The sequence below is a fragment of the Scyliorhinus torazame genome, chromosome 1, assembly GCF_047496885.1.
Source record: "Scyliorhinus torazame isolate Kashiwa2021f chromosome 1, sScyTor2.1, whole genome shotgun sequence".
Classification (NCBI taxonomy): domain Eukaryota; kingdom Metazoa; phylum Chordata; class Chondrichthyes; order Carcharhiniformes; family Scyliorhinidae; genus Scyliorhinus; species Scyliorhinus torazame.
In genome coordinates, this window is record NC_092707.1 from 357,904,647 (window position 1) to 357,920,006 (window position 15,360).

A 15,360-nucleotide genomic window follows, 5' to 3' on the forward strand; every position below is an offset into this window, starting at 1 on the left:
TCCAAGAGCTGGTGCATACTCGATGGGCCGAATGGCCTCCTTCTGCACTGTAAATTCTATGATAATCACTGGATAGGCAAACAGAGTTACATTTCCAGCCCGATGGGACTCTTCAATAAACCCCGTTCAAGCCCACAATGGGAGCAACACCCAGAGCCAGTGCGCATCCGCATTGGAATCAATGGAATAGCCCACACGATGTAGAAAGGGGGGGGGTGCTCATCTTTTACACTTCATTTTAGGCAGGCTCAAGATTAATCTCCGTTCAAGCTTCTTGAAAATCGTGGATAAAATCTGTTTGGCGATTTCGGTACGTGCGCGCATGCGTCATCCCTCCTTCGGGAAACGAAAACCTTTCTCAATCAATGTCGAGGAACCCCCCCAGGAGTTCGAATGGTGATGGGGCAGTCCAGGCGGCGGAAGTAACGTCACGTCAAGCGACGGCGTGGCGCGAGCGGGTTCTCAGGGAGTGCGAGACCGGGAGAAGGGTGAGCGGCACCTCCGATAGAGCGGCATCCCACGGCAGGCGGCGGCGAGGAGCAGACGCTCGGGCCTTGTGGGAAAAAAAAATCCCTGGTAAATTTAATATGCGCTGGTGGCCCCATCAGTGGCTGACAGTATCTGATGTGGAGGGGTATAGTTTGGAGATGTGGTGCCATATTCCTTACCCCACCTTCTCCTAAAGTATACGCCATGTACTTCTCATGTCAGTCACCAGATCATTATATTTTGTACTGTTACCTCTGGTGTTCATCCAAGAATTGATCTTTAGGTGCCTTGGTTGTCATCTACATGCTGCCCCTCGGCGATATAATCTGGAAAACACAGCCTCACTTCCCTCATGTCGGCTGACAATCCCCAGCCAGCTGGACCTCACCACCTACCCTGCCAGTCCCTCCTCTGTCTCTGAATTGATGTGGTACTTGTTTGACATCCAGTCCCAGACCAGCAGACATTTCCTCTGCTTAAATATTAGGAGGCTCAAAGCCATCGTCTGCAGTGCCTGTTGCAAACTGTTGAAGGAGCTGCTGGCTCATATCTGAATTTGAACCAAACTGATCACAACTTTTGTGCCAGATTTGACCTTGAGATGAGCTTCTGGTGACATGACAGTGCCATTGTTAAGACCACCTGTCTCCATCTCCATAATGTTGGTCAACTCTAATAATAAAAATCTAATAATCTTTATTATGGTCCCAAGTAGGCTCACATTAACACTGCAATGAAGTTTCTGTGAAAATCCCCATGTCGCCACATTCCGGCGCCTGTCCGGGTACACGGAGGTAGAATTCACCCAACAAGCACGTCTTTTGGGACTTGTGGGAGGAAATGGGAGCACCCGGAGGAAATCCACGCAGACATGGGGAGAACGTGCAGACTCTGGACCCAAGCCTGGAATCGAACCAGGGACCCTGGTGCTGTGAAACAACAGTGCTAACCACTGTGCTGCCGTGCCACCTATCCTCGGCTTATCTCATGTTGAAACCCTTACCCAGGTCTTTGTTATCTTTATATCAGATTATTTCAATGCGCTTGTGGTTGGCCTTCCACATTCTACCCTTTGTAAACTTGAGGGAATTCCAAAACTCTGTGTTCTAACTCACAGTAGGTTCCTGTTCATCCATATCACCCCTGCCCTCCTTGACTCACATAGATTTGAGGTTAAGCAATGTTTTGATTTAAAGTTTTAATCCATGTTTTCAAATCCGTCCATGGGCTCATGCCTCCCGACCTCGGTCATCTCTTCCCGCCTCCCAATGCTCTGAGATATATGTGCGCCTCTCACATTAGCATCTGGAATATCATTGATTTCAAATGCTTTACCATTGGCATCTGTGCCTTCAGCTGTCAAGGCTTGAAGCTCTGGGATTCCCTTGCTAAACCCTTCCAACTCTACCTCTCCTCCTTATGCTTATTAAAACCTACCTCTTTGACCAAACGTTTGATCATTTGCCCTGATATCTCCTCACCTGGCTTTGAAGAGTCATACGGACTTGAAATATTAACTCTTGCTCTCACCATGGATGCGAGTAGACCTGAGTCAGTCCAATATTTTCTGTTTTTATTTGCTCTGTAATGCTTTTGTGGAATGCTTGGGATTTTATCATGTTAAAGGAATATACAAGTACATGCTGTTGTAAATTTATACTCATTGTCAGCATTTCACAAAAAACACAGCTTTTGTTTTCCTGGGTGGTTGTTATCCATCCTTATGAATCAATTGCATTGCTTAGAAATTTTGTATAGAACCAGAGTACTACTTTCTCTCACTGTTGATTGTGTGTGAATTTCAGGTAGAAAAATGTCAAACTTGTTAGTCACAATTAGTTATACAACAAAAAGTTCCTGATTTTCTATTGTGGGCATCGGCAGGGGAATCACGAGCATAGATGTGCAAGTGCTGCCTTAAAAATAATAATCTTTATTAGTGTCACAAGTTAACACTGCAATGAAGCTACTGTGAAAATTCCCGAGTCGCCACACTACAGCGCCTGTTCGGCTACACTGAGGGAGAATTTAGAATGTCCACGTCTTTTGGGACTGTGGGAGGAAACCTGAGCGCCCAGAGGAAACGCACGCAGACACGGGGAAAACGTACAGACTCCGCACAGACAGTGACCCAAGCAGGGAATTGAACCTGGTCCTTGACGCTGTGAAACAACAGTGCTAACCACTGTGCTATCGGGCTGCCCAAAATGACACGTGACTTAATATTGCTAGATCAAGGTCAACAGATCGTTGTCTTCTTTGGCGGTGTGCAAAGAAATCCATGGTATGCTTGTCAATGCAGTACTGATTGAGTGCTGAATGTCACAAGTGCTGGCTGTATGAAGCGTGAACCTGATGCCTCATCTGGCCTCTCTGCTGGAAGTAGAAAATCCCATATTACTATTTTGAAAGAGAGTCAAGGCAGTTATCCCTGCTGTCCTGGCCAACGTTTTTTCACTTGACTAACAACACTAATGAAACAGATAACAGCAATATCCTATTGCTTCGAGCAAATTGACTGTCTTGTTTACTACAATAGTGATTACACATTTAATTACTTCATCGGCTGTAAATTACTTTCAGATATCCTTGGATTGGATTGGATTATTGTCATGTGTACCGAGGTACAGTAAAAAGTATTGTTCTACGTACAGTTCAGACAGATCATTCCATACATGAAAAGAAAATACATAGGGCAAACATAAAATACACAATGTAAATACAGAGTCACAGGCATTGGGTGAAGCATACAGGAGTGTAGAACTACTAAGTAGAGAGGATGTGTGAAGAGATCAGATCAGTCCATAAGAGGGTTATTTAGGAGTCTGGTAACAGCGGTGACGAAGCTGTTTTGAATCTGTTCGTGTGTGTGCTCTCAGACTTTTGTATATCCTGCCCGATGGAAGACGTTGGAAGAGTGAATAAGCCGGGTGGGAGGGGACTTTGTTTATGCTGCCCGCTTTCCCAAGGCATCAGGATGTGTAGACAGAGTCAGTGGATGGGAGGTGGGTTTGTGTGATGGACTGGGCGGTGTTCACGACTCTGTAGTTTCTTACGGTCTTCAGCTGAGCAGTTGCCATACCAGGCTGTGATGCAGCCAGATAGATTGCTTTTTATGGTACATCTGTAAGAGTTGGTAAGAGTCAATGTGGACATGCCGAATTTCCTTATTTCCTGAGAAAGTATAGGTGCTGGTGTGTTTTATTGGTCGTAGCGTCGACTTGGGTGGACCGGGACAGATTTTTGGTGATGTGCATACCTAGGAATTTGAAGCTGCCGACCATCTCCACCTCTGCACCACTGATGCAGACAGGGATGTGTGTATGATATTTTGCTTCCTGAAGTCAATGACCAGCTCTTTAGTTTTGCTGACATTGAGGGAGAGATTATTGTCAGTACACCACTCCACTAGGTTCTCTGTCTCCCTCCTGCATTCTGACTCATCATTGTTCCAGATCCGACCTACAATGGTTGTGTTGTCAGCAAACCTGTAGATGGAGTTGAAGCCAAATTTTGCCACAAGAGGTAGCACGGTCGCGCAGTGGTTAGCACATTCGTGCAGTGGTCAGCACTGCTTACTCATGCGCCGAGGTCCCAGGTTCGATCCTGATTCTGGGTCACTGTTCATGTGGCGTTTGCACATTCTCCCTGTGTTCTCGTGGGTTTTGCCCCACAACCCAAAGATGTGCAGGCTAGGTAGATTGGCCACGCTAAATTGCCCCTTAATTGGAAAAAATAAATTGGGTACTCTAAATTTAAAAAGAAAATATTTTTTTTTGGCCACACAGCTGTGTGTGTTTAAGGAGCATAGTACGGGGCTAAGTACGCAGCCTTACGGGTGCCGGTATTCAGGACTATTGTGGTGTTGTTGTTTGTCCTTACTGATTGTGATCTATGGGTCAGAAAGTCGAGGATCCAGTTGCAGAGTGAGGAGCCAAGTCCTAGGTTTTGGAGCCTTGTATGAGCTTGGCTGAGATTATGTTGTTGAAGGCGGAGCTGTAGTCAATAAATAGCAGTCCTGAAGTTGTGAAAGGTACTATTTAAATGCAAGTCTATTTATGATGGCTCACACGAGAGACCCTGCAGTCTGTATATGTACATTGATCTTTGATCGCAACGCTAACTGTAGTCAACCATGTCCTTGGTATCATTGGATGGAATGTTATGATTCAGAAGGAGACCATTTGGCCCATCATGTCTTCATTGGCTCTCCAAACGAGCATCGTGACTTAGTGCCATTCCCCTGCCTTTTCCCTGTACCTCTGCAAATTGTTTCTGTTCAAGTAATCATTTAATGCCCTCTTGAATGCCTCTATTGAATCTGTCTCCACAACATTTCCAAGCAGTGCATTCCAGACCTGAACCACTCGTTGTGTGAAAAAAAAGTTTCTTCATCACATTGTTTCCTTCGCAAATCAAGAACAAAGGAAATTACAGCACAGGAACAGGCCCTTCGGCCTTCAAGCCTGCACCGACCATGCTGCATTCTGAACTAAAACATGCTACCCTTCCAGGGACTATATTCCTCTATTCCCATCCTATTCATGTATTTGTCAAGACGCCCCTTAAAAGTCATTATCATATCTGCTTCCACTACCTCCCCCAGCAGCGAGATCCAGGCTCCCACCATCTTTTGTCCAAAACCTGCCTTGTACATCTTTAAATCTTGGCCCTCGCACCTTAAACCTATGCCCCCTAGTAATTGGCTCTTGCACCCTGGGAAAAAGCTTCTGACTATCTGTCCATGCCCTTTATCTTGTACACTTTTATTAGGTCGTCCCTCAACCTCCAAAACCAAGTTTCTCCAACCTCTCCTCATAGCTAATGCCCTCCATACTCTGCAACACCCTGATAAATCTTTTTTGTACCCTCACCAAAGCCTCCACACCTGGTAGTCGGACGACCAGAATTGAATGCTATATTCCAAGTGCGGCATAACTAAGGTTCTAGAAAGCTGTAACATGACTTGCCAATTTTTAAACTCAAGACCCCGGCCGGTGAAGGCAAGCATGTCTGTGCCTTCTTGACTACCTTCTCCACTTGCGTTGCTACTTTCAGTGATCTGTGTACCTGTACACCCAGATCCCTCTGCCTATCAATACTCTTAAGGGTTCTGCCATTTACTGTATATTTCCCATCTGTATTAGACCTTCCAAAATGCATGACCCCATTTTGTCCAGATTAAACTCCATCTGCCATCTCTCTGCCCAAGTCTCCAACCGATCTATATCCTGCTGTCTCCTCTGACGGTCCTCATCGCTCCCCGCAATTCCACCAACCTTGTGTCGTCCGCAAGCTTACTGATCAAACCAGTTACGTTTTCCTCCATGTAATTTATATATATTACAAACAGCAAGGGTCCCAGCACTGATCCTTGAGGAACGGCACTAGTCACAGCCCTCCATTCAGAAAAGCACCTTTCCATTGCCACCCGATGTCTTCTCTGACCGAACCAGTTCTGTATCCATCTTGCCAGCTCACCTCTGATCCCGTGCAACTTCACCTTCTGTACCAGTCTGCCATGAGGGACCTTGTCAAAGGCCTTTGAAGTCCATGGAGACAACATCCACTGTCCTACCCTCATCAATCAACTTTGTCACTTCCTCAAAAAACTCAATCAAGTTAGTGAGACACACCCTGCACAAAATCATGTTGACTCTCGCTAATATGTCCACTTATTTCCAAGTGGGAGTAAATCCTGTCTCGATGGATTCTCTCCAATAATTTCCCTACCACTGATGTGAGGGCATTTAAAAGTTTATTGGATAAACATATGGATGATAATGGCATAGTGTAGGTTGGATGGCTTTTGTTTCGGTGCAACATCGTGGGCCGAAGGGCCTGTACTGCGCTGTATTGTTCTATGTTCTATGTTCTATGTAAGGCTCACCAACCTGTAAATACCTGGATTATCCTTGCTACCCTTCTTTCCAAAGGAGCAACATTGACTATTCTCCAATCCTCTGGAACCTCCCCTATAGCCAGTGAGGATACAAAGATTTCTCTCAAGGCCCCAGCAGTTTCCTCCCTTGCCCCTCTCAGTATTCTAGGGTATATCCCATCAGGCCCTGGGGATTTATCTACCTTAATGTTTTTCAAGATTCCCAATACCACCTCCTTTTTGATCTCAATATGACCCAAACTATCACTTTAAATCTGTGCCCTCCTGTTCTTGATCCTTTTACAAGCAGGAACAGTTTCACCCTATCTACTCTGTCCAGTCCCCTCATGATTTTGGACATATCAAATCTCCTCTTGGCCGCCTTCTCTCTAAAGAGAACAGACCCAACCGCTCCAATCTATCTTCATAGCTGAAATTTCTCATCCGTGGAACCACTCTTGTAAACCTCTTCTACATTCTTTCCAATGCTTTCACATCTTTCCTGTAGTGTGGCACCCAGAACTGCACACAATATTCCAGCTAAAACCTAACTAGTGCTTTGCCTGGCCAGCCTGTCAGCAATTGCTGTTTTTTTTTGTCTGAATTGAAACTGAAAATTAGTTTTCTTTACTTTATTTTCACTATTGGGATTGTGCACTGGTGTCAAAAATCTATCCATCTGGGATGGAGCAGACTTGAAATAATGGTGGGATTGTTTGACTGGTGGGATATGACTTAATCATACTGCTTTCAGGATACCTGGCATCATAGAGTGATAGTCACAGATGACCATGCCTTTTTGTTTTGTATGTTATTCCGTTGTTTGATAGCCACATGGGTGGGATAATGAGGCCTTAATAGTATCCTGCTATTTCTTTTGTTGCTGCTTATCCTTTATGGAGATGAACCTAGATTTTTCTGCTCCTCTGTCTCCAGTATCTCTGACGAGTGGGACTTGATCCTGGTCAGTCTGCAAGGAGGCAAACTCCCTTGTCTCTGAAGGTGAGTTCTGCCAAGATCAAGTTGGAGTTGAGTTGCAACATACACTGAGGTTTGTTGTAGAGTGACACATTTGTTGACTTGGCAAACAATTCCTCTTTCATCCCCAGCAACCAGTATTGCACTGCAAGCTCCTTGATTGGTAAATGTTGCTCCTGAAAAGGAGCCAGTGACTTAAGCATTCAACATATTTTTCATGAAGAATGAATGGAAGCTGGTTGGGGAAATGGAAGGATTTGACTGTTGCTTCTCTGACACTTTGTAAATTACAGTCAGATGGCGCACATTGGCATGTCTTCCTGCTCCATTCCTGGCTCTTGCTACTGTTTACCCAGCTTTTGGGAAGTTAAATGCAATTGTTGAAAAGTCGGACACCCAGTATCGGCCTCCAGGCACGGTTAGTGATCCTGAAACTGATTTGTAATATCCAGTGTTAAACCCAGAAATATTTTGCATACGTATAACAGTTTCTTTTCCCTCTTTTTTTGAAGGTGGTGAAATACATTGTCAAGCACTTGAATTCAATGGTAAGTACATTCGTTGAGGGTTTAAGTAGTGGAAATGTAAGTAGTGGAAATGAAGTTAAACCTGTTGGTATGCAAGTCCATTTTGCCAAAACAACAGTTGCACACAAATAAGGATATGTGAATGGAAAAAGAATGAGAAATCGTTACAGTCCTTATTTATCTTCAAAAATAATAAATCCTAAACCCCAATACTGTTTACTATACAGTCCAGTTGATAACATACAAAGACCACATCCCTGCCATGGCAGCAGTGAACAGGCTGATAGAAAATGGAAGGATCTGCATAGAATGTCAGCAAGTGTCAATCTCTTATAATTACTAATGAGTTCATGTGCATGAACATTATTTATTAACAGCTGATGGAATGGCTTGAGTACTTATTGTACATTTTGTGTAGCTTCTTGATTTGGTAGTAACATTGATCGTATGTGAGGCAATGTCACTGAATCTAGCAGTTGGAAGCCCCTCTTGTTCCTCATGCGTGGCATCATTTTTTATAAAAAGTCTGTATTCTTTCATGTGGTATGAATGTCGCTGGCAAATTTGTTGTCTGCCCCTAATTGCGCACAAAGGTGATGATGAGCAACCTTCGTGAATCGCTGAAGATCAACTGGTGTAGGTGCACCAAGAGCATTCCTAGGAAGGGAGTTCCAGGTTGTTGACCCAGCGACAGTGAAGAACCGAAGATATTGTTCCAAGTCAGGATGATGTGTGGTTTGGAGGGGAACTTGCAGGTAATGGTTTCCATGTACCCGCTACCCTTGTCCTTCTACATAGTAGAAGTCATGGGTTTGGAAGGCGCTGTCAAAGGAGGCTTGGTGAGTTGCTGCAATGCATCTTGTTGGTGATACACATTGCTGCTAATGTGCGCCGGTGGTGGATGGGATGCCAATCAAGCGGGCTGCTTTGTCCTGGAGTTGTTTTGAGTTTCTTGAGTGTTGTTGGAGCACCACCCATTCAAGCTAATAGAGAATATTCCATCATGTTCCTGACTTGGGCCTTGTAGATGGTGGACAGGCTTTGAGGAGTCAGGATGTGAGTAACTTTCTCTAGTATTTATATGGCTGCTGCTGTTAAGTTTCTGGTTGCTTCACCTCTTAAATTTAGCTCTTGTCCATATTTGAGCCAAGGCTGTGATGAGGTTAGGAGCTGAGTGGCCCAAATTGAGCTTCCGTAGACAAGTTATGGCTGTACAAGTGCCGTTGGTAGCACTGACACTTTGGATCACTTTGGTGTTGATTGAAAGTAGACTGATGGGGCAGTAATTGGCTGAGTTGGATTGTGCTCCTTTTGTGGTCCAGACATGCATGGGGTAGTCTCCACATTATCTGGTAGGTGTCAGTTTTGTAGCAGTACTGGATCAGCTTACTGCTGAGATGCTATCAAAGCCTTTGCAGTATCCAGTGCTTTCAGCTACTTCTTGCTATCACATGGAGTGAACTGAATTGGCTGAAGACTGATATCTGTGATTTGAGGACCATGGGAGGACACCACATACTGTTGAATATTACCATGTATGTTAAAACATTTTTTGATTGTGGGTGGGTTGAGCGTTGAACTTGCTTAGACATACCAGTAGACTCTTCTTGCATTTCTGGTGTGCATGGACTTGTCTCAACCAGGCCAGACACTAAAGTTGCTGCTACAGATATTCATCTTCTGGTGCTTTGTCATTTGCTCAACTGTACAAAGGTGACTGATTGGGGAACACCAAGAATCTTGGTGCACAGAGCTATCTGTATGAAAAGATGAAGAAAGTAATGTAAATGTATTAACATTAAAATTGTCAGAATTTTATTTCCCTTTGTTTTATCTGGTATTATTTGCCTACTGAACTTCATGTTTTGATGTCGACCCATGGGTTGGGTTGACTCTTGCGGTGTTTCACTCAGTTGACCATTCTTTAACTAAGTATGGATGATGAATAGCAATTTGACTGCAAGGCAGAAGAGGGGGAAAGAAGTATCATAGTTGAATCAACTCTTCACTCCGTTCCATCAAATTCATTGGGCAGCAGTTCACTGCTTGAAGTTTGATATATTTCTGGCTGCTTATTTTTGACCTCCTCTGGTCCCTTTCCTAGTTCACGACTGCCTTGTCTGAGCTTAGTTAACTTGTTGTCGAGCAAAGATTGATCTTGGTCAATTTGGCTCTGGTAACTTATCACTTGGTACATTTATTTATAAAGATGGGTTTTTCTTTTAATGACCCACCACTATTGAAAATAAATGTGCTCGTACTGTAGTCATTTTTTACTGCTGGTAAGCAGATGAAAATATGATTGCCACTTTCTTGCTATTTTACTTCATCCCCATGTTTTTTTTATTACATATTATTTAGTTTATTGGATGAAGATTGGCTAAAGAACCCTGAAGTTGTAAATTAAAAAGAAATTCTGATTGTATGCTCACCACCCACTATCTTCCTCGGTGTTTTATAACCTAAGTGGGACCTGCAGGCAAAAATAGCAATGTATTACTGAAATATTAAATACTCTGTTTAAAAAGTTTGACATTTTGCCTCTATATTTAATATTTTAATCTTGATTGTGATTATATTTGGTAACTTATAAAATAATTAATACGGGCATTTTAAAAATACTCTGGGCAATGTACCACACAAAAATTATCTGAGGAGAAGCAGTTATTGTCCAGTGGAGGCGAGGAAATTGCAGATAATGTTCCACAGTACTCTCTTTAGGAATTATGCCTATGTATTGGAAAATTGCAAATGTCATTCCATTATCTAAGAAGAGAAGCCATGATGTGGAGATGCCGGCGTTGGACTGGGGTGAGCACAGTAAGATGTCTTACAACACCAGGTTAAAGTCCAACAGGTTTGTTTCGATGTCACTAGCTTTCGGAGCGCTGCTCCTTCCTCAGGTGAATGAAGAGGTATGTTCCAGAAACATATCTGTAGGCAGATTCAAAGATGCCAGACAATGCTTGGAATGCGAGCATTAGCAGGTGATTAAATCTTTACAGATCCAGAGATGGGGTAACCCCAGGTTAAAGAGGTGTGAATTGTGTCAAGCCAGGACAGTTGGTAGGATTTCGCAGGCCAGATGGTGGGGGATGAATGTAATGCGACATGAATCCCAGGTCCCGGTTGACTACAAACTACCCAGCCTTCAGAACAATGACCCACGACACCACACAGCCCTGCCATGGCAATCTCTGCAAGACGTGCCAGATCATCGACATGGATACCACCATTACACGTGAGAACACCACCCACCAGGTACGCGGTACATACTCGTGCGACTCGGCCAACGTTGTCTACCTCATACGCTGCAGGAAAGGATGTCCCGAGCGTGGTACATTGGCGAGACCATGCAGACGCTGCGACAACGAATGAACGGACATCGCGCGACAATCACCAGGCAGGAATGTTCCCTTCTAGTCGGGGAACACTTCAGCAGTCAAGGGCATTCAGCCTCTGATCTCCGGGTAAGCATTCTCCAAGGCGGCCTTCAGGACGCGCGACAATGCAGGATCGCCGAGCAGAAGCTTATAGCCAAGTTCCGCACATGAGTGCTGCCTCAACCAGGACCTGGGATTCATGTCGCATTACATTCATCCCCCTCCGTTTGTCCTGCGAAGTCCTACCACCTGTCCTGGCTTGACACAATTCACACCTCTTTAACCTGGGGTTACCCCATCTCTGGATCTGTAAAGATTTAATCACCTGCTAATGCTCGCATTCCAAGCATTGTCTGGCATCTTTGAATCTGTCTATATATATGTTTCTGGAACATACCTCTTCATTCACCTGAGGAAGGAGCAGCGCTCCGAAAGCTAGTGACATCGAAACAAACCTGTTGGACTTTAACCTGGTGTTGTAAGACTTCTTACTAAGAAGGGAAGGAGAGAGAAAGCCGATAAATACAGACTTGTCAGTTGTGGAGACATTACTCGAATCTGTTAACAGAAGCAGATTGACTGTGCACTTGGGTGAGTATAAGGTGATGAGAGAATCAAAACACACCGTCGACTCTTGAATGACCCCCCCCCCCCCCCCCCCCCCCGACTGACTACCTGTCTCGCCCCGTGGCACCCCCCACCCCATATCCTGCACAACGCAACCTGTCTCGCTACCACCCCACCCTCCCGAGGTAGAGAAATAAGTCCCCCCTCCCCCTCCCAAAAGCGAATGGGTGGAACCTGCATTGAGAACATTTAATTCAGCTCATTATCCGTGACTGAGGATTGTTTTCTTACTTCCATTGCAAAACCTGCCATCTTGCAGCCACCTTAATGCCAAAACGTCATCCGTTTAGCTTCTTCCTGGTGTTTCAGCAGCAGCTAATAATTGAAGTTCTTTTTCAAGATTAAAATGACGTTGATTCAAATTAATTTACAGATGTCGGAATTAACAACGGTAAAATGCCAAAAACGACCATTTTCAGATGATGATGATTCATTTCTTAATATGTAAGTGCAGCTCTTCAAAACAGTTCATTTTAACAGTGTATTTTTTTTTTTAAGTACTGAATGTTCTTCCTCCTACTTCTGCAACATATTTGTGATTTTGAGTGCATTCAAATCTTTTGCCTTATTTTGTTTAAATTTTAATCTTCAGAAAATTGAATGGCACATATTTGAATAGCTCCTTTTTTATGACGCTGTCATTTTTGGTATTTTGAAAACAAGAATTGTTTTGAGTGTATTTTTCCTGTAGTCTCAGCTTGTTTTGCAGCTGCCTTTCGTATCAGCTATCGCAAGCCATTTTCAGTGGCCGCTTTCACCTTTATTTGAGTTGAAAATTGTTAAATATTTATCTTAAGCATTTTTGTGCTTAAAGGGTAAGTTTACTGTCTATTGTATATGAAAACTGCGTAAGTGGTGTATTCTCAAGATGTTTATTTTGAAGAAATTCGTGGACTGTAATGCTGATTTTAACTCGGAGCTGCAATTGGTATGACAAGGTGAACATCACCAAAGAAACAGTCATCGGCAATTAGATAATTTGTGGGGATGAGTTTCGCTATGTTCTTGTATACTGGAACGGAGAGACCTGGGCAGTCCTGTTCCTTCCGGCTCTATGGGAATGTTTATTCATTTTTTAAAAATGCACTGCCTATTTGAGCAGATAGGGTTATAATCTCGCTCTATAATTCAAGGAACAGTAGTAATGCATCAAATGTTTTAAAGCTGAAATATGAAGACTGGGGAAGGATGTCAATGGAAAAGACAAATTTTCTCGTGGAGTTTGGGGAGCAAAGCGGAGGGGGGAGGGGTTGCAGACAAAGAGGTGCCTAATGCGAAAGAGCCTTTTGATGTGAGATGTGGGAACTCTACGAGTCCTGGTGTTTTGAACAAGGCCAGTTTGGATTCCATTGTCTTGGCCACTTTCATAAGGTTTCTAGACCTTGCTACCCCAATACTGGCTTGACTCTGTTCTCAATGCTCAAAAACCCCATCTTTCTTACACTCTCAAATTGAGTGAAACCGATTCTGTGGGATGCCAGCAGGAGGGGCTAGGACATCAATGTGAGGATAGTATTGGATAGGTGTGTTACAGAAAAGGTGGGCAATGAGGAATGGAGTGTGACAAATTGGAAAGGGGAGAGGAATTCAGCACATGGATGAAGCGTTTGTGGCAAACTGGGAGACATCTGATCACAAGACAGTAGATTATTAAGTACTGAGTGACAGATAATATATGCATGTCGAGGAGTGTCTTTGGCTTACATATATAAATTGTGAATAAAGATACTTAGCTATAGAGACTTGAGGGTGGCGGATCAGGACCAGCTGGTGGTTGAAGTCCAGGTCCTGGCTGGCAAAAATTGGGACCAACCTCTGATTGTGAGCTTGGGAGAGAATGCTTAAGTTGGGGCACTGAATATTTAATGGCATTACTGTGAAGCCACAGTGAAAAAATTCTGTAACTCTTCGAACCACCATTCATATTTTCTCCATCTTGACAATTTAGTAAAATTGCTGCCTGCAGAAGAACTGCACTGTGATGGTGTGATACAGACGATTGATAATTTATCCAATGCCAGAATGAAATGGAATTTGCCCAAGAATTACTGTCGATATTAATGTGAGGATAATTCTTTTGAACCCTTTACAGCACTAAAGGAAAGAAAAACCTACTTTTCTCTATTGTACAGCCATTTTCTAAAATAAGTACGTTTTCTGGATAGGGAGAAATTCTACTCCACAATAACCCATTGTCTGATTTAGACAATATCAATCAAGGTGGCAGTAAATGTTTGGTTACTCTGGGTCGTCAAGTAGAAATCTTTGCCAGGGCTTCAGTTCCAGATACAATATCACTTGATGGAAAGACTAGTCTGCGGATGTCAAGTGCAGGCAGGGTTAGAACCTTAGAAAGGTTAATGCGCAGAAAAAGTCATTCAGCTCTTCGTATCTGCGCCGGCCAATAATTAAAAAAAAGAAACTAGCCACTTATTTTAATCCAACTTTCCAGCATCTGGTCCGCAGCCTTGCAGGTTACAGCACTTCAGGTGCAGATCCAGCTACCTATTAAGTGAGTTGAATGTTTGAACCTCAATCACCAATTTAAGCAGTAAATTCCAGGCACCCACTACCATCTTGAGTGAAAACGTTTTTCCTCATATCAACTCTATCCTTCTACGAATCACCTATACCCCCAGTAATTGACACCTCAGGGGAAACAGGTCTTTCCTGTGTACCCTGTCTGGGCCCCTCATAATTTTGTGTACCCCAGTTAGGTCATCTCTCAGCCTCCGCTGTTCTCAGGAAAACAACCCTAGCTGTTCTAATCTTTCTGCATAGCTGCAATTTCCATGCCCTGGCAGTATTCTTGTAAATCTCCTCTGTACTCTCGCCAGAGCAATTATGTCCTTCCTAAAATGTGGTGACCATAACTATACACAAAATTCCAGCTGTGGCCGAACCAGTGTTTTATAAATTTCCAGCATTACATCCCTGCTTTTGTATTCAATAAAGGAAAGCATTCCATATGCTTTCTTTCCCACCTTCCCTGCCACCTTCAGGGACCTGTGAACATTCATTCCAAGGTCTTTCATTTCCTCAACCCCTCTGAATAACCTCCTGTTAGTGAGTATTTCCTTACTTTGTTTGCCCTCCCAAATGCATTACCTCACCCTTCTCTGGATTGAATTCAATTTGCCACTGCCCACTAAGCCAAACAATTGATATTATTCTTGAGACAACAGCTATCCTCTTCACTATCAACTACACGGTCCAAGATCGCAAAAACCTGAAGAGTGTGGTGAACTCAGCCCAACGTATCACATAAGCTTGCCACCCTCCCATTGATTCCATTGATACACCTCCCGCTGCCTCAGGAAGGCAGACAACATTATCAGAGACCCCTCCCACCCAGGCTTTGCCTTCTTCCAGACCCTTCTATCAGGCAGAAGATACAGAAGTCCGAAGACCTGCACATCCAGACATAGGGACAGCTTATTCCCCACAGCTACTAGACTCCTCAACAAAGCTCCCT

The 15,360-nt window shown here is 43.7% G+C and overlaps 1 protein-coding gene across 3 annotated transcripts in view; it reads left to right on the forward strand.

Moving 5' to 3' along the window:
- Positions 1-359: 359 nt before the first annotated feature.
- Positions 360-15,360, forward strand: part of srbd1 (S1 RNA binding domain 1) — a 425,904-nt gene continuing 410,903 nt past the window's right edge. The window contains exons 1-3 of one of the 3 annotated variants that reach the window (XM_072510745.1): positions 360-488; positions 7,861-7,896; positions 12,259-12,329. In XM_072510745.1, coding sequence (XP_072366846.1) covers positions 366-488; positions 7,861-7,896; positions 12,259-12,329 — 230 coding nt within the window. In that variant the 5' untranslated portion in view covers positions 360-365. Of the gene's footprint in view, positions 577-7,349; positions 7,373-7,860; positions 7,897-12,258; positions 12,330-15,360 lie in introns of those variants that run through there. The other 2 variants (XM_072510754.1, XM_072510763.1) reach the window with 2 other exon arrangements.